At 26.0% G+C, this 18766-nt stretch overlaps 2 protein-coding genes across 9 annotated transcripts; both read left to right on the top strand.

The window, feature by feature from the left end:
* The first annotated feature begins 190 nt into the window (after positions 1-190).
* Positions 191-8912, top strand: LOC126902972 (caspase-1-like). Of its 5 annotated transcripts, none has more exons than XM_050680811.1 (6): positions 217-479; positions 7184-7686; positions 7760-8031; positions 8201-8379; positions 8437-8569; positions 8637-8912. In XM_050680811.1, the coding sequence occupies exons 2-6, from the start codon at positions 7190-7192 to the stop codon at positions 8906-8908; spliced, it is 1353 nt and encodes a 450-aa protein (XP_050536768.1). In that variant the 5' UTR covers positions 217-479; positions 7184-7189; the 3' UTR covers positions 8909-8912. The 5 variants fall into 5 exon arrangements, with proteins under 5 accessions (XP_050536769.1, XP_050536768.1, XP_050536770.1 ...); XM_050680809.1 differs by lacking the exon at positions 217-479 and adding an exon at positions 846-1018; XM_050680810.1 differs by lacking the exon at positions 217-479 and adding an exon at positions 846-1028.
* Positions 8913-12677: 3765 nt separating this feature from the next.
* LOC126902966 (bifunctional 3'-5' exonuclease/ATP-dependent helicase WRN-like) lies at positions 12678-18065 on the top strand. 4 transcript variants are annotated; one of them, XM_050680793.1, is made up of 14 exons: positions 12679-13019; positions 13083-13226; positions 13306-13541; positions 13654-13761; positions 14748-14941; positions 15004-15141; positions 15683-16010; positions 16177-16397; positions 16463-16586; positions 16659-16733; positions 16792-16918; positions 17004-17145; positions 17445-17524; positions 17722-17877. In XM_050680793.1, the coding sequence occupies exons 1-14, from the start codon at positions 12912-12914 to the stop codon at positions 17734-17736; spliced, it is 2040 nt and encodes a 679-aa protein (XP_050536750.1). In that variant the 5' UTR covers positions 12679-12911; the 3' UTR covers positions 17737-17877. The 4 variants fall into 4 exon arrangements, with proteins under 4 accessions (XP_050536751.1, XP_050536752.1, XP_050536750.1 ...); XM_050680792.1 differs by having other exon boundaries at positions 12680-13019; positions 17445-17565; positions 17722-18065; XM_050680794.1 differs by lacking the exons at positions 17445-17524; positions 17722-17877 and adding an exon at positions 17240-17438 and having other exon boundaries at positions 12678-13019.
* The last annotated feature ends 701 nt before the right edge of the window (positions 18066-18766 follow it).

Here is an 18766-nt window from a genome sequence, read left to right as displayed (position 1 = left end):
TCTGAATAAACTAGTGAATTGTGATAGTAACAAATCAACCAAAGATTAAAAAACACGAATAACCTTACGATGTTAACGGTAACCATTCAAAAATTATACCATGTTTTATGGTTATCTGTTAGTAATTTTTGTAGTTTCCCTCTTCTTACCACCTCGTAGTCGTTATCCTCCATTTTGTAATTATCCAACACGACCGAGACGCTATCCTGTGGGCGATAGAACCACGCGTTGGTACACGGAATACGCATTAAGCAGTCTGAACACAGAATATAGTGTCTAGTGTTTACTATCATTGCTCTATATCATTTCGGCATTCTTTGGTCTGTCGTGTTTATTGATCTCTATTAAATTATTATTTTATTAATATAGTTTTTATCATAGTCTTAAAATAAGTAATAAGTTTTCAAATTTAAAAATTGAACTGCATTTGTTACCCACATGGAGTAAACCGATTATCTACTAGATCAATCGACTATCAGGTAATATAATTATATTCTATGGTAATAACATGTGCGCGGATTCGCTATTAAATGTTTATTTTAATCAAATAGGAAATATACATTGGTTTTTCCAAATCTTTACTATTGTTTGCTTTAATCACACGACTATTTGTTTATTTCTCTTGATAAGTATTAATTTTAATTTAGAATTATTGAGTCCATTTAATGACCAAACAATTACAAAATTTATCCTGTGTAAATTGGTATGTTATTGACAATAACTTATAGTAATATGACATTACTATCAGCGATTATTATTACAACTATCTTGTACCTATATTCATTTTGTAAGGTCGTTGAGCCCATCACTTGTTACCTGCCTTATTTATTACCCTTCATGACTCATGCAGTGACCTGTCCACTACAAAACACTCGTACCCCTTCTTGAGTTTTGTTAAATGTAGGTAGTTGTGCAAATTTTGTGAATCATCTTAGTTATTTCAGTTAGTATTTAACTTTCCTTAGATTATTATTAGTCTTTGTCCAAGTTGTAAATTAAGAACACATGGCTTCTTTAAGTAAGTTATTGTAAGTAAATATTTAAGTACCTCGTGGCTCATAATACAATCTCATATATGTATTTTAATAATTGCATATTTTAATTCTCTGTATTACTGATTTATTTATGTATTTTTTTAATTTCAGTCATTTTATACTCGTCCTGAAATAATTATGTAACATTAGTTTTTCAGATACATTTTACTCTTTAAATATTTTATTCTCATAAGAATAATAATTATTAAAGTTTTGATTTTTCACACGTGTTATCTTATTTGTTTAGACTATACTAGATTGAATTATATAAAATTTCAATAGTTCACTTTATTTGAATAATAGGGGTCAGTTTATCTTAGTGGGTAGGTATGTATGTTTTGGTGCACAATGTCCTTGGTCCGATCACTAGAGTGCCAGCAAGATTTTACTTGAGATTTTCACATTGGTCTCTGGTGCAAGCTGGCCATAATACTCGTTCTATTTATTTATATATATAAATTTAAAAAATTATATAATATTTATTAATAATATAAATATTTATATTTTTGGCCAAGCCAAGTAACCATCTTTGACTCTATAACATGTAAAAGAGAGCTACCACCCTTTGTAGCATTTTAAGTTCAGGAAATAGAAAGATGTAAAACTGATCATTATTACTTTATTTGAATAATACAAGTTAACTTAATATTCAATTTAAATTATATAAAAAAAAATTCATTAATTTGTGTAATTATATGTCAATAATAGTTAGCTTTGTTTAAATAAAATATTACAGTTTCAAAATTGTAACATTATTTTTATTGAAGTCATTAGTTACTTATATATATAAATTTAAATAACACTACTAATACTTCAATGATTTTTATTTTCCAAAAAAAATTCTTATTAGACATTTTTTGAAACTTGGAATTATATTATACTTTCTAAGTTAAAAATTCTACTCGTATGTATTTTTTTACATACATTATTATCCTTTTTTTTTTTTAGATATTAGATGGATTTACTGTAGGTTTATTAAATTGAATTATATAAATAATATTATAATTTTTGCTATTTAATCATTGACACTATGTAGTATGATCTACTATATGTGCTGTATTAAATTAATACTATCTTTTGAGTACTTGAAACTAAATTGCTCAGTTTCTGAGAATATTAATTAATTTTACTCCAAAAAATGTTTTGGACCTTATTTTTATGTTACCATTATTTTATAAAAAGTTTGTTTTGTAAATATTTATATTTTATGTTATCTTGTTTTGACTTAATTGATGTTAATACATTTATTAGTGAACTCTTTCAGTTAATATTTAATAAAGTGTCAGTAATCAAGTAGTAATCTATTCAACTAAGTAAAAGTGAATTTTTTTTTTTATTTCAGTGGTTTTGTACTGTGTTCTTATTATTAAAAATGAGTGATTTAGACTTAGATTCAGTGGTTGATGTAAAACCTGATCTAAAGAAACTATCGTTAGAGGAACTTCGTAAATTAAAAGAGACAATTGGAAATGAGATTTTTTTTAATACTTCTAATAAAGTACCGAAATTAAATTCTAAAACTCAATCTGTTAAGCGAAAAAATAAAAACAGACCATCTGAAATATCATCTAAGATAGAGCCATCCACAATTGTTGTTAAAAAAGTTAAACCTAAACAGAAAAAAGAATTTGTAAAACAGCCAATTGATCCTAGATTTGATTCTTTATATGGTGAATTTGATAGACGAATTTTTGATAAAAACTATAGTTTCCTCCAAAAAATACAATCTAAAGAAAAGAAAAAGCTTGAAAAAAAATTGAGATCTAAGAATTGTCCAGCAGAAAAGAAAGAAAGTGCTAAGTTCTTATTGCAAAGAATGGAAAATCAAGAAAGAGAAAAACATAAGCTAACAGCCAAGGACAATTTACAAATAGAACAGAAAAAGAAAAGATTACAAGATTTAAAAGAAGGAAAGAAACCACAATTCTTAAAGAAGAGTGAATCTAAAATATTACAGTTGGTCGGTCAATATGAAGAGCTAAAATCTAAAGGAAAATTGAATAAGCATATTAAGAAAAAAAGAATCAGAACATTGGGAAATGAAAAAAAAAATATGTTTGGAAATAATACAGAATAATGTATTACTTTATGACTAGTTTTGTGTTTAAATAACAGCTATTCTTTACAGCTAGATTACTTTTGAAAATAAATGTGCTTGATTTCTATAATATTTTTTTTATTTTTGTTAAAAAAATCCTAGATTGTAATATACTAATTAAATTTAGATAAATTCAATTTATATAATCCTTAGGGTGTTAGATTAAAACTTACTAGTTATTTCCCGAGAAAACAACTAATATATACACTACTCCATACCTCTCAATAGAATTTCTGAGAATGTTTGTCGATCAACAATGTTTATATGAACATTCTTGTCACATTTTAATATATAGAGTGAAATATTTGTTTATTTTTTTTTACTATTAATTAATATAAAAAATATATAGTAGTGTTATTAATTGCACAATTTAAGCCTATAAATATGAAAAAAATTGTTTACAATTAATCAATCATCTTGTATTTTGCATTTGAATGTGTTTGCAATATATTTTTTATATTGTACTTTTGTAATATTAAGAATATTATATTTTATCAATCATTTAAACAATGAATATCAAAATGTATGTTATTTACTTATGAGAAAATTGATACCTATTTTTCTAGAATTTAATTTTTAATTTTTTTTTATATAAAATTTTATTTTCAAGTAACTAATCATCACTTAATCAAAAATCTTGGTGAATTTAAAAAAAATTTCTTTTATTAAATCTATGTTGCCTTAGGACTAATATATTTTTATGATTATATGCACCTCGTCTATAGTAATTATTTTCAGATTAGATTAGAAATTGAGTATTTTTCCATTCTTTGGTGACAATAAATTAATGATTTTATTAGGTATTGTAGCTAAATTGTATTAGCGAGTTTTCTTTTTTGTGTTTAACTGTGACGTTTTACTTGTAGTCTTATAATATCACAACCATTTATATTGAATAGAAACAGGCATATGATAAAAATTTCACACGTTTCATGTGATGTGTTCGTACGAAAACAAAGGTTATTTTTATTTCACAATTTGACGTAGAATGTGGATGCATTGATTAAGTGTTGTAATTGTCGATAAAAAATAAAAACTGGACAGTATTAATTAACGATAATAGTTTAATAATTTAAAGGGAACGTTTACTATTTCGATGATGTCATCGAGTAGTGATCTAACTGTATTAACATCGTATCGCTGACGTCATTCATAAATTTTATAAAATGTTAAATCTATTCAAACCATGGCGTGACCATTGCTATTTATTTACCAGTTATTATTCTAAACGTCATATTACAGGATATAATATATCCTGGTGCCATATTATAGCCCCTGATTCATGCACTTTTTTAGCGAACGTCTTAAAGTAATAATCGTTTAACGACAACCGGCCTGTGATGTGTTGACCTGTGATGATAATGGGTGTATAAATGAGAACATTTGGAAATGTTAGAAACCTTGCACCAGTCGATGGAAAGAGCAGCCCTTTGTAATCTTGACAGATGTTGTTTAGTACTAAACATCGGTTGTAAGGCCGAAGGGACATGAAGCCGCTGATCGTGTGAGAAATCGACAAAATTCAAAAACTCTACTCCGATTAATATGCGAGCGGTTTCCTACAAAATCTTTCGATTCAGTCGGTCTGCGAAGAATTACGACGTATTAAATGCGATTGAACGCGCTAATACGCGTTGTATTGTTCAATCGTGTCTTAGTCGTTTTCCTTGGCGCCCTGCTGAACCGCTAGGTGGACGTTTGGTGAACGCGCGCTAATTTCTCGTGAGTTCGGTCCTCGTGTTTCGAGTCGACACCACGACCAACGTACACAATTTTTTTTAACTCAATTGCCTTCCATCGGCTTAGGTTTCGTCCAATGAAAATTTCTTTAGTAATCTGAGGTCAATCCCGTTTTTTACGCTTACAAGTTATCGTGTTATCTTATTTTGAGTTTTACTCGAATATAAACATTTATCGTTGTCATTTGTTGTTTATCTACACTTTTTCTATAATTTATGAAAATATAAATAAGTAACACGTTTAGAAACGAGATAACGTTTATTGTTGCTATATATATGTATATACATTTATGTGATCCTAATATAACTTGTGTTGGTTTTGTACACTCGATCTGTATATTATCGATAAATATTACAACACGTATTATATTATGCGTTTTAATTTAATAGGTTTTTATCTGTTGTACGCGCGCGCGCGCGTACACGCAGTGCACATACACAACAGCCTCAGGGTTCCCCACCCACCACAACACCGCCTACTCGTCAGCTACCGCTTGGCCGTGCACCTGCATCTGACGCTGTTGCTGCAGCGGTCCCCTACCCTCCCTCTCTAATTGGTCGGTCACACTTGTACGTATACTATAATACTATACTTCTATAGGCACGACACGGTCGTCGTCGTCGTCGTTGTCTTAAGTACGTATTCAGTTGGCGGCCCTCATTTTACACTATACACATATTACTGAGCAACTTAAAAGTATGGTAATAATGGTACTATATAGATGTAGTAGTAGATGGGGTATAGTTTCAGTTTCGTAAACCGTAGTTTGTAACTGTATTATAAAAAAAACCTTAGACGTGTTTCGTCATAGTTATTGCTGCCGTAGCACATGTGGTCGAGAGTCTATCGACGAAGAGGAGGAGAACACTAATCTTGACCGTTTTATACCGTAAATCAATTTTTATAAATGTTCCGATGCACACTGTCCTTGTACTTCTCCTGTTTATTGTGTCAACGGTTAAGGTTCTCGCGCGTTCAATTCTCATGTTAATATAAACGTTAACGCGATTAAATTAATGTTTCTTTCGCATTGCGCTGAATGCTTCCAAGTAAAGAGTTTATTCCCTTGGCTTATTAAACACAAGTGGACTGCGCTCCGTATAAAATTAGTATTGCCGACTGTATTTTATATGCGCGGGGACAGCGATTCGCAGTCCTTTTGTTAATACGTTTATTCTAATTTCATCTGAAAATGGAAACTCCTATCCGAGAAATAAAATCACAATTATGTTGTACACAATCTTGGTTGTTTCACCATCTTGGCGTGGCGATGTAAACCGAGAATACGTGTGTAGTAACGCACTGTGTGCACGGAGTACATTTTAAGGTACACAACGTTGCACTGCCACTTCTACTCCTCGACGTGTATCCATTGAAAAGCTAAACTCCCTATGATCGTTTACATTTCTGTTATTACTTTTCATCGTTCGGTTTTGTTTCCCTGGGCGGCTGGTTTGACTACTGGTTTTTACTACTCTGTGTATTCAACACCAACTAGTCTAGTAGGCAGGCATGTGTAGTAAACCCGTCTTTTGTGGCAGTGTGTTGTTATTAGCTGAAGTGAAGTATATTATTATTTTAACCGGATAGGTCATATCTGACGTTATTGCAGTAATGATGATCGTTAAGATTTATTTACAACGTATTAGTGACAAAACTCTAAAAGATATATTTAAACATTTTAAATTCTAAAATTTTAATGTAACTATTATTTTAAAATAATAAATAAAATATTTGTCAAAAGAAACTAGTTATTAAGATTAATTCAATATTTTATTTCATGATGGCTTACTAAAAAAATGTAATTTATCTTTGTTTATTTAGTACAAGAATTCATAATAGCCAAAGGAGTGTTAGTATTAGAGACATTTGTTATATTTAAACTATTTTCAATTTTGAATTATTAAAATGTTAATTTTGACGTCTTGAATGTAATGTAATTTGCCTTAAAATCCGATAACGTAATTAAATGCGCAATAAATTGTTGCGCTTTTATTATGACATAGTAAAATATATGAGTATTTACAAATCGTTTTTCATAATTATACCAGAGAGTTAAACAAAATTTGTTATGATAAATTTTGAAACTTGGCGCTTCTGTAATGCTTAAGAAATTTATCCAGATACTAAGATGATATATTAATCGAATTTTTATTAAATAAAGAGTTGTTGTATAACAATATACACGTGTAAAACAATGAATATTAATTTATTTTTTTATGAATACATTACTATAATATGTCTATGTGATATTGTGTGCATTATTTTTAAACACGTGTAATTTTTTTTTTTTTTTTTACATCTTTTATAGAACAATATGGAGTTTACTGGCGAAGGAGAAATATTGAACATTTGCTCATCTTCTAAAGAAGAAGAAAATCTATTGACTGTATCTACTGCATTTTATGAATACGAATTTGAAGACGACGAAGTTTTTTTAGACGATTCTCAGAGTGCTGAAATGGAAACATCAGAAATTACTACTGCGCGCGTTCGAAGAACATCTGATGTTATAGACTGTGTTGGTGGTTCAATGTCTCCCGCTCAAATAAAACGACATAGTTTTCCATCAACAACCAGTGAATCTGTGTATTCTGCAACTTCTAAAGCTACTAACATAAAGGAACTGAATAAATCTAGACATAGCGAGATCACAACAGAATCTCTTGATCTGGGTTATAGTAGCCCTGGTGCTCAGTCATTGGGTCGATCTTGGTTTAGATATAGTACAAGCAATGATGCAGATTCAATTGATGCTAAACCAACTAATGCCACTATTGAACAGCAAACACCAAATCCTTCATGTGCTGCTAAGTGAGTTTCACTGTTAGGTATTACATATTTAATGTACCATTTTTTAAATATTTTTATTTTGCTTAATTTTTAGTAAATTAAATTTTGGTTATAAAAAGCCCAATGATGTTACCAAAATGCCTGTAGCTAAAGATGCTACAAATTATAACATGGATCATGAATTTAGAGGAGTTGCAGTTATTATCAATAATGATATTTTTGAGGGCCCTGCCCAAAGTTTGCCAGAACGCAGTGGATCATGGAAAGATGTGGAGGAGCTTAAAATAATGTTTTATCGTTTATATTTTCGTGTTATAATTTGGAATAATTTAAGCCATGAGGATATTGAATACCGCATAAATAAATGTAACTATTATTTTTTTTATTTATTAATTTTTTAAAATTAAATTTGCCTTATTACAAACGTGGGATTTTTGTATATAGTATTGTAATGGTTAAGATTTTTGTTATATTGATATTTTAAATTTGATTATTATTACTTATTTTATTATGTGTATAATATTTATTTTTATAGTGTCCTCAGCTGACCATTCAGATAATGATTGTCTATGTGTGGTTGTGTTAACACATGGGATAAATTCTTCATTTATTTATGCTAAAGACAATCCATACCCAGTTGAGTCTTTGTGGAGCAGTTTTACTGCAGATAGATGCTCTACATTAGCTGGGAAACCAAAAATATTTTTTATTCAGGTGATTATATTAAAAATTTGATTTAAAATCTATTCTTAGTATCTGTTTATTTTTTAGGCATGCCGTGGAGAAAAACTTGATTCTGGTATAACCCTCAGAAGAGAGACAAAAACTGAAGTTGATTCATCAACTGCTGCCTACAAAATTCCAAAACATGCAGATTTTTTAATTGCATTCAGTACTTATGATGGTAAGTTGTTTATATCAATTTATGTAAACAATTTTTATGTAGTCTATTGAGAATTGTGTAATTTCAGGTTATTACTCGTTCAGGCATCCAGAGAATGGCACTTGGTTTATTCAAAGTCTTTGCACTGAACTCAATAAACATGAACCAGGCTCAATTGATTTGTTAGCAATAATGACTCGTGTATCTAGAAGAGTTGCTTTGGACCATGAGTCCTATAATCCAGAATATCCTTGGCTGCATAAGCAAAAACAAATACCTACTATACATTCCATGCTTATCAGAGACGTGTTTTTTAAACCCAAAAAAAAACCACCTCCTGAACCTGAAGTTGTTATGTAACAAAGTAAGAGTTTTCATAGAACAAATGACCCATATTTTTTTGCAAAATAAATTTGTGTACTATTAACAAACTGTTTTAAGTACAAGAAATTTTTGCTAAATAAACCTCTTCGATATCCAAAGACATTTCTATTGTATTTTCAGATTTTGTCTATTTCACCTTAGATACACATTGTTTATCCAAATACATTAAATATATATAATATGCAAAATACATTTGTGTACTATTAACAAACTGTTTTAAGTACAAGAAATTTTTGCTAAATAAACCTCTTCGATATCCAAAGACATTTCTATTATATTTTCAGATTTTGTCTATTTCACCTTAGATACACATTGTTTATCCAAATACATTAAATATATATAATATGCAAAATAAATTTGTGTACTATTAACAAACTGTTTTAAGTACAAGAAATTTTTGCTAAATAAACCTCTTCGATATCCAAAGACATTTCTATTGTATTTTCAGATTTTGTCTATTTCACCTTAGATACACATTGTTTATCCAAATACATTAAATATATATAATATGCAAAATACATTTGTGTACTATTAACAAACTGTTTTAAGTACAAGAAATTTTTGCTAAATAAACCTCTTCGATATCCAAAGACATTTCTATTATATTTTCAGATTTTGTCTATTTCACCTTAGATACACATTGTTTATCCAAATACATTAAATATATATAATATGCAAAATACATTTGTGTACTATTAACAAACTGTTTTAAGTACAAGAAATTTTTGCTAAATAAACCTCTTCGATATCCAAAGACATTTCTATTATATTTTCAGATTTTGTCTATTTCACCTTAGATACACATTGTTTATCCAAATACATTAAATATATATAATATGCAAAATAAATTTGTGTACTATTAACAAACTGTTTTAAGTACAAGAAATTTTTGCTAAATAAACCTCTTCGATATCCAAAGACATTTCTATTATATTTTCAGATTTTGTCTATTTCACCTTAGATACACATTGTTTATCCAAATACATTAAATATATATAATATGCAAAATACATTTGTGTACTATTAACAAACTGTTTTAAGTACAAGAAATTTTTGCTAAATAAACCTCTTCGATATCCAAAGACATTTCTATTATATTTTCAGATTTTGTCTATTTCACCTTAGATACACATTGTTTATTCAAATACATAAAAAAAATATTTTTGTGTTCTCTACCCAGTGTTATAGACACAAGAAATTTTTGCATAGTAAAATTTTGATTTCCTTTGGTCTATTTCAATTTAGATGCAAAATTTTCATTTGAGTATAGTTTTTTTGAATGAAATAATTCTGATAAATATTTGTGGAATTAATTTAAGTTATTATTGTTAGAGAGTCATTTTGATTGAATTTTATCTAAACACATCTTTAATAATTAAGAATGTTGAAATGGATTGTGTCTTAGTGTGCACAATTAATTGACTTAGAATTTGTTTAGGGGAATAGAAAATCTTTAACCCCCTAAAAGTAGCATTTATAGTAGTATGTGATTAATAAAGTATTTAGAGTAATTAGGATCATCGTGGTAAAAAGTTAATTATGTGATAGTTACATTCAGCTGTCTTTCTAGGTATTATTTAGTTTTAATTTTGTATCATTATTTTTAAAATTATACTTTAATTCTCATCCTAAAAGCCTCAAATGTTAACTTAAAATCTATATAAATAATTTATTTTCAGGATTAACAGAAACAAACATTTGAATTAAATTATACTTTGAATCCAAGATGCTGAAAACAAAAATTTATCACCAGTATTTTTTACAGAACTCTACTGCAACAGAAGTACAGCTGTTACATTAACATTTTTATTTAAGGCCTCACAGTGTTCATCAAGAAGATTTTTAATTAGTTTTATAAATTGTTATTGTGATCAAAATATTGTATTGGAATTATTTTTCAAGACTGATAAACTATTTTAACTTAACATTATAGTTAATTTTAAAATTGATTTATCTATTTTCTGATAAATACTTCAAAAACTTCAGTCAGTTGTATTTATCTCTTATAATCTATCTTTGTACTGCTATTAATTTTTATTTTTTATGTAGTTATGAACAAATATATAATTTTCTTAACTTAATATTTTTGCAATCTATTAAAAATATCAACATATTTCTATAGCTTTATTTTTCTTAAAATAAAATATAACTCTTGGTAAATATTTATGATATTTGCGGCATCGTCCGACATGTATATTTATTTTTTATACATATATTGCATATACATTGCATTATTCTGTCTTAATTTTAAAGTATATATTTTTCTTGTGTTTTAATATAACTGTTATAATTTAGGTATTTTAACGCTACTGCATATGTCTTTCATAATATTAATGTTATAAATATTTAATTTTAATGTGTATTAATAATAATAAGTTCAATTTATAAAAAAGTGATATGTTGCATTTATTACAATTATCAGTGATATTTAAAAATTGTTACTTCAAGATTTCCTTAATGAAGATTAATCTGCATTTTTCTCTTTGCCTTAAAAAGCTCATAGTATATATATATATTTTAAAATATAAACTAGTTTGTAAGATCATGTTATATTAAGTTAGGTATTTTTTTAAATTCTGTATTGTTATTTTAGTTTTTCTTACATTATCATTTTATTTTCTCTTTAATTTGTTGTTTGTCTCAACATATTGATATTTAATTGAAATTGTGAATCAATTATTTTTTTATAAATTTATTTATGAATTAATTTGGGAACTGAAAGTTGTATCTGCCTTCTTTTTTAGGCTAATACTTCTATGTTATTAATTGATCTCTCCCATCTAGTTCAAGAACCTATTTTACATAAATTATTTTTAATTATATTTTTACTGTGCTTGCACTAAAAGGAATTTTAATCAAATGATAAGTAAAAATTCATGAGTTCATAACATTTAATCATGTTGCTTTTATTTTTTATTTTATAAATTGTCATCCAAGATAAATTTATTATAGATACATCATGATATTTTATTCCACCAACACATTGATAAATAAGTATTATTACAAATCATAAATTTAAATTAGTTTATAGTAAATATAGTAAAATTTCATTATTTTTATATTAATTGTGTTGAATATATTTTATGATGCTGATGTAACTGTTTGAACGCAAAGGTATTAATTTCTTATTTTATATAAAGAATAATTTTTATTTAAAGCAAATATATTTTATACTAATAAGTTAAAAACAATTTTTTGACCTTTATCTTGATTATCACTTTGTGTAACACAACCCGAGAATGAACACTACTAATAATTGAGAAATATTTAGTTTTTTTAATTATAAAAAATATAGTAGTAGATGATAATTATTGGTGCTAATAGACGTGATTTAAAAAAGTGTATCGGAGTAAAACACATTTTCAGTTATAATTCTTGTGGGGAGAATAACACATTTAGCTTTTTAAATGTTCTTTAGTTTTACAATTCATTAGGATAGATATAAGAAACTACTTAATTAAATAACAATTAAGTAGAAATTATTTAATCGTAAAATATTTTCACGTCTACATTTTTAACTTTGGGGATGGCCTTGGTATTTTGTAGACAAAAAATATGCTTGTTTTTATTTTAAAAACAATTTGTTACATTTAATGTAAACATTAATTTTTAAAAAAAGGAGGTATTAATATTTTAATTAAATAGAGTAACGTCAATTTTTATAATATTCAAGACAATAATTTAAGTGTTCATTTATATAAAATTAAAAATTGTAAAATAACGTCCTTAATCTAAAGATGTTATGAAATCGCTTATAGATAAGTGCTGCTGATAACAGTAACAGTGGAAAAACGACGTTTGAATTTTGAAATTTTAACCATGTACACAATATGCTGTATGTTGATATTATTCTTCTTCTAAAGAATATTTCCTTTATAACTATTAATTTCCAATAATATTATATTGCATCATAAATTTTTTGAATAATTTTATCGCAAACTTAATTCAGTTAAGATTGATGCTTACATTCTACTAAAAAATGACTCATAAACTACCCAGTCCTCAACATTTATCTGTTTTACGGAAGTATTTTGGTCATTCAACATTCCGTTCTATGCAATGGGATATTATTTATTCAGTATTAGAGGTAAAATGTTAAAGACGTAAAAAATATTTGGACTCCTTTTTTAATTATCGTGATAAATTTTAGGAAAAAAGAGATTCTTGTGTTGTGATGTCTACTGGTTATGGTAAAAGTCTTTGTTATCAATATCCAGCGGTTTATTCAAACGGCTTAACTATAGTTGTTTCTCCATTAATTTCTTTGATGAAAGATCAAGTACTTTCACTAGAGGTTAGTAAAAATTTCAACATTTAATTTTTATTGTAATTATTGTTCATGTTATTGAATGCTATACTATTTAACTAAACAGATGGCTAATATTAAAGCATGTCTCCTGGGCTCTGCGCAGTCTTCTAAAACTACTGCTTTGAACGATTTATTTTCTGGTATTGTAAGAGTGTTATATGTCACACCAGAATGGACAGCTACAGAATCTGCGAAAGGCATAATAGAAGATTTAAAAAATAAGATTAAAATAATAACTGTAGCTATTGATGAAGCCCATTGTGTTAGTCAATGGGGTTTTGATTTTCGATCTTCTTATAGGTTAGTAAATTTGAGTTTAATTTACTTTAACGTAATTTACTTTTTTTTTTACTAAAATTTTTTAATTTTAGAAAATATAAAATATATATATTTACAATTTTTTTATTATTAGAAATCTAGGAAACTTACGTAAAATGTTACCAGATGTTCCTTTTTTAGCATTAACTGCAACTGCAACACCTATGGTTCGACAAGATATATGCAATTCATTGAACTTGAAGTATTTGTTTTTTTCTTAATTATACATATTTACTTTTAACCAAACTTGAAACAATGATATAGTGTTAAAAAGTTTGTTTTGAGTTTTTCATATTTTTTTTTAATCTATGAGCACATTTATCTTTGGTACAAAATACATTTTTGATTTCAAGTCTTGAACTGTAGATGAATTTATTTAAAGCAAAGCATTTTTGTTAATTGTACCACTCTATTACTTGCGAAATTAATACAATATTGAAAAAAAACATTTTATTTATTTTAGTTACATATATTTCTTGATTTATCACCTAATAATTACTTTTTAGAATTAACTCTTATAATTAACTTAATTTTTTTAAATGGCAACATATATTGATAAGCCAATTATACATGTTCGTTACTATTAAATAATCTCAGTTGATAAAATTTGAAAGGGGAAAAAGATGGGATATAGTTATTATTTATCTTGTTAATTAATGTATTTAGAATAATAATAACTTCTAAAAAGAAAAAATTATTTTTTTCTTACATTTTTTGAAGATTTTGCGTAAGATTTAGTTAACAAATCGCCTTGTCATTTTCTTCTAATTTTTTCTATGTTTTTTTCTTTCAGTTACTGTCAATATTTGTGGATTAGTTCTTCGGGAATATTAATCATATCTTTTTTCTTTCTATGATTATTTTTATACTTTATTATATTAGCAAAAATTATAGATATACGTTTGATAAAAATGGTCAGTAATATATTAATTTAAATTAATTCATTGACAGAAGTTAAACAAAAACGATAAGTGTAGTACTCCTACTCTTAAAAATGTTTTTATAACAAATTATTATTTATTAATTTTAATGGGACTTAAATCCATTATGCTCCTCACAAATTTCTGCATATGTTTATCTTTACTTTTATCAGTATATTTTTTGGGTTTTAAAATGTCCACGCTAATTTCTGCTAAAATTATAGTAATCATAAGTTTATAATATTATTCTTTATTTGTTAATTTATAGAAATCCTAAATATGTTTGCACTGGATTTGACCGTAAAAACTTATACTTTGAAGTTTTTTTAAAAACTAAAAGTATTTTTTCGGATCTTAGTAAACTTTTAAAAAAAGATGGATTAAAAATATACTTTGATGGTGCAACTATCATATATTGCCCTACAAAAAAACAAGCAGAAGCTGTTGCTACAGAATTAACTAGTATACTTAATCTTTTTTTCCTTAAATATGTATAAGTGATTATTTTGTATAACTTATTGCAGGCAACAGAATTCAATGTGATGTTTATCATGCTGATATTTCATTAAGCAAAAGAAATTTAGTACATGAAAATTTTGTTAAAGACAAGTTACAAGTAGTTGTCGCTACAATAGCATTTGGAATGGGAATTGATAAACCAGGTAATTAAAATTTATAGTTTTTCTTTTACATTGTTAATATACTATATGAATAAAAGAAGGATTTCATTCTGATGATTTGTCTTCTATGAATAATAAGCCTTTAAAATTAAAAATTATGTAATTTTTGAATGACATGTTTAATTATTTTTAAAAATTTGTTTCAATTACAAATCAAAGTGTTATACAATAGTGATTTTAATCACTTTCGGATATCAGTTAATATTAATTTTAAAAATTGCTTTAACTCCATTTCGCGGGATTTCCTATTGTACTATACTTTGTTTTTCCTAAAAGTATCACATAAAAAATGTTTGATGACTAAAAAAATAAAAGATTGTGTCAAAAGTGTGCTAAAAATGTGTATTTTATGTATTATGTTTTAAGTTTTTGAAAAAGTAATTGAAAACTTTCAAATGTGAATTTTTTATTTTAAATTTAAAAGTGTAGATTTAATAATAATCACAGTAAAATTATTTTAATAAATAATAAATATTATTTTTGTTTTAAGAGTTAAGAAAAATGATTTTTATTTTTATTTTAGATGTACGTCGAGTAATTCACTATGGAGCTCCTAAAGATATTGAATCTTACTATCAAGAAGTTGGGCGAGCTGGCCGTGATGGTCTACCAGCCTCTTGTCATATATTTTTTAATGAAGCAGATATTGTACTTAATAGACACATTATTCTTTCAAACTTAACAAACAATACTTATCGAAAACATAGAGAAAAAATGGCCAAAGTAATTGAACAATATATGGAAACAAGGCTTTGCAGAAGAAAATTGTTACTTTCCTATTTTGAAGATGCTTCCTCTTCATCAAATTATGAAGAATTTAGTGAAAATTGTTGTGATAACTGTACTCTCAGGTATGATTCATTTATATATTGAAAATACATAAATAGTATTAATTTATTATAATATTACAAATTTTTAAATATATATGTATATTACTTAAATTAATACATTTAAGAGTTATATTTATATTTTTAACATTTTTTATATTTATTTATATATATATATTTTTCTCTGTAGACAATTTAACTGTGATAAAAAACCCAAGAGCTCTTTTGATCTTACTGAAGATATTCAGTTAGTATTAAAATCTGTTAATGCTTTAGATGGCCGTTTAGGAATTATTGCTTCTGTCTGTTTTATTTGTGGTAAAAAAAGTGATAAATTATATCAACGACATACATCTCACTCTTTATATGGAAAAGGAAAATACAATACCGAGTCATATTGGAAAGCCTTAGGTATCTAAATTATTTTAATTGTATTGTTTTTATATTTATAATACTTTAAAAATCATTATTTCTAGCAAAATTATGTTTACGAGAAAGTTTACTTGTACAGAACCCTTGTAACTTTGGACAAGGAAGTAATTTTTCATTTCCTATTAATACTATTGCAGTTTCTAAAAAAGGAGAGGAATTTATAAAATTGTAAGTATTTATTTGTCAAACAACAAATTATGTTTTTAAAACATTTAACATTAAATTTTGTGTATTTCGAAGTGGCAAAAATACTAACATTGAAATAGATCCATCTGATGAGGTGATAAAGTTATACAAGTCAAAATATATGAACAAGTATAAAATAATAAATAATAATTTTATGTCAAAGTTTTCATTATATTTCATTTATTAGACCTAATAATTTAACAAAAAATCAATGGGTTGGAACTTTAGAAAAACGTTTGCAAGAGCCTGTTAGAAAATTTTCGCATGATAGTTTAACAAATAATAAAAATAAAGGAAAATACAGTGAATTAGAAGTAATTATTTGTTAAATTTTTTTATCAAAATTAGGAAATTCATTAAATTTAATATACTATTTTATATATTATTAATTTATTGTAGAACAGTTTATACTCTTCATTGGTCATGTTTAGAACAACATTAGCTCAACAATCAGATTGTATGCCATACATGATAGCTAGTAATACAATGCTTATAGATGTGGCCAAAATTAAGCCCAAAAATGTTGCTGAATTAAAAAAAAGTACAAAATAATTTTATTACTTAATTTTTGTTGTTTTTAATACTTTTACAGTCAATAAAGTATCATTGCAGTTTCTGAATCTTATATACTCTAGGAAGGATGGTTAGTCTGTTGCCAAAGAGACAAAAAAAAATGGGTTGGTGACCCCAATTACTAGAATGACTATTGCTGAGCAAACGGAGTCCCCCGATTGCCAACTGTGCATTAGACACTGTTGCATTAATCATTCAGCCATAGTGTCCCTCTTTTACAACTTATTACTAATTAATATTAAAGTAGTTTTTTATTTATTTTTCTAGTTGATGGATTTAATGAGGCTAAAATTGAACGATTTGGTCCTGCTATAATTAAAAAAGTTGTTGATATCTGCAGCAAACATGTAAATATATTATCTGATGAATCTAATCAATGTTCTACTAGGTAATTTTCTTATATCACTAAATAATAATAGACTTATTACTAATACTAAGTCTGTTTTTATAAATACATTGAATAATGTACCAATTAGTATATTATTGAAAATAACTGAAATATTGTAAAATTTCAAATATTAACACAAAATTTTTTTCTAAATAGTTCAAATTTGAGTGAAGATACCAATGTGTGTGACAGTCTATGGGATGATTGTAATGATGATTTTCTTAATGATATAACAGAATTAAATGAATCTATAGCAATAGATACAGATAATAAAATAGAAACTAGTGAAATTATAACTAATAATATAACAACTGAAACCATAAATACTCCAAAAAGAAAATATTGTTCAATAGAGCCAGAAAATTCTATGAAAAGTATTGATGAAATTGAGAAGAAGAAAAAAGATATGATAAAAAAACTAAAGAAAAATTCACTTTTTAAATAAAATAATTTATCTTCAAATTTTTTTAAATAAGGATCATTATTATGTAAATATTTAAGTACAAGTCAATTATAATTTTATCAGATAAATTTATTATTTTGTGATACTTATGTAGAAAAATGTTTTGTTGATTTATTGAAAATAATGTTTATAAATTTATTTATGTATATTTTTTTAGTGTAATTTATTATGAATAATAATTTTTTTTTCAATTCTGTTTTAAATATGTATTTTAGACTGTTATTCAATTTTTTTCATACTTCTAAGTTTTAAAATTTTATTTTCTAAATGATACATTTGAGATAAATAAAGAGGAATTTATTTGAATTGAATCATAACCAAAAAATATTTTTAGAAACTTAAATATTTTAACTTTTGTAAAGAGAAAATTTATTTAGATTAAAAAACTACTATTTGATGTAGACAAATCATTTTTTGTTCATTCCTTTAAGGATAAAAAATTTAAATTTTGATTTCCCTAGAATGGGAACTACTGTTAATAACTTGATATGATAAAAAAAAAAATACTAACAATTTTGTTTTTATATTTTTTTTTATTGAATCAACAGTTTGCATTATAAAATTGTTTTAAAAATTAGGATTTAGAGTAAAAAATTATTATTAATTTTGTTTTCTTAATACTGGAGTCAATAATCTATTTCGATCCATCATAAATTATTTTTTATGATTTATAAATTTTCCACACCGATGACTAATTATGTGCTATAGTATAAAAAACTTTTGTTATTCTTAACAATA

The sequence above is a fragment of the Daktulosphaira vitifoliae genome, unplaced genomic scaffold, assembly GCF_025091365.1.
Source record: "Daktulosphaira vitifoliae isolate Bord-2020 unplaced genomic scaffold, ASM2509136v1 Scaffold_3, whole genome shotgun sequence".
NCBI lineage: Eukaryota > Metazoa > Arthropoda > Insecta > Hemiptera > Phylloxeridae > Daktulosphaira > Daktulosphaira vitifoliae.
Note: the sequence above shows the minus strand (reverse complement) of the source record. Positions and strands in the feature narration are given on the sequence as shown.

Bases quoted from the DNA above. Each gene is read 5' to 3' on its own strand.
- LOC126902972 (XM_050680811.1), top strand. From the start codon at position 7,190: ATGGAGTTTACTGGCGAAGGAGAAATATTGAACATTTGCTCATCTTCT. The intron at 7,687-7,759 runs GTGAGTTTCACT...CTTAATTTTTAG, and splicing joins AATCCTTCATGTGCTGCTAA to TAAATTAAATTTTGGTTATA. The intron at 8,570-8,636 runs GTAAGTTGTTTA...GTGTAATTTCAG, and splicing joins TGCATTCAGTACTTATGATG to GTTATTACTCGTTCAGGCAT.
- LOC126902966 (XM_050680792.1), top strand. From the start codon at position 12,912: ATGACTCATAAACTACCCAGTCCTCAACATTTATCTGTTTTACGGAAG. The intron at 16,011-16,176 runs GTATGATTCATT...TTTTCTCTGTAG, and splicing joins TGTGATAACTGTACTCTCAG to ACAATTTAACTGTGATAAAA. The intron at 16,734-16,791 runs GTATAAAATAAT...TTCATTTATTAG, and splicing joins AAGTCAAAATATATGAACAA to ACCTAATAATTTAACAAAAA.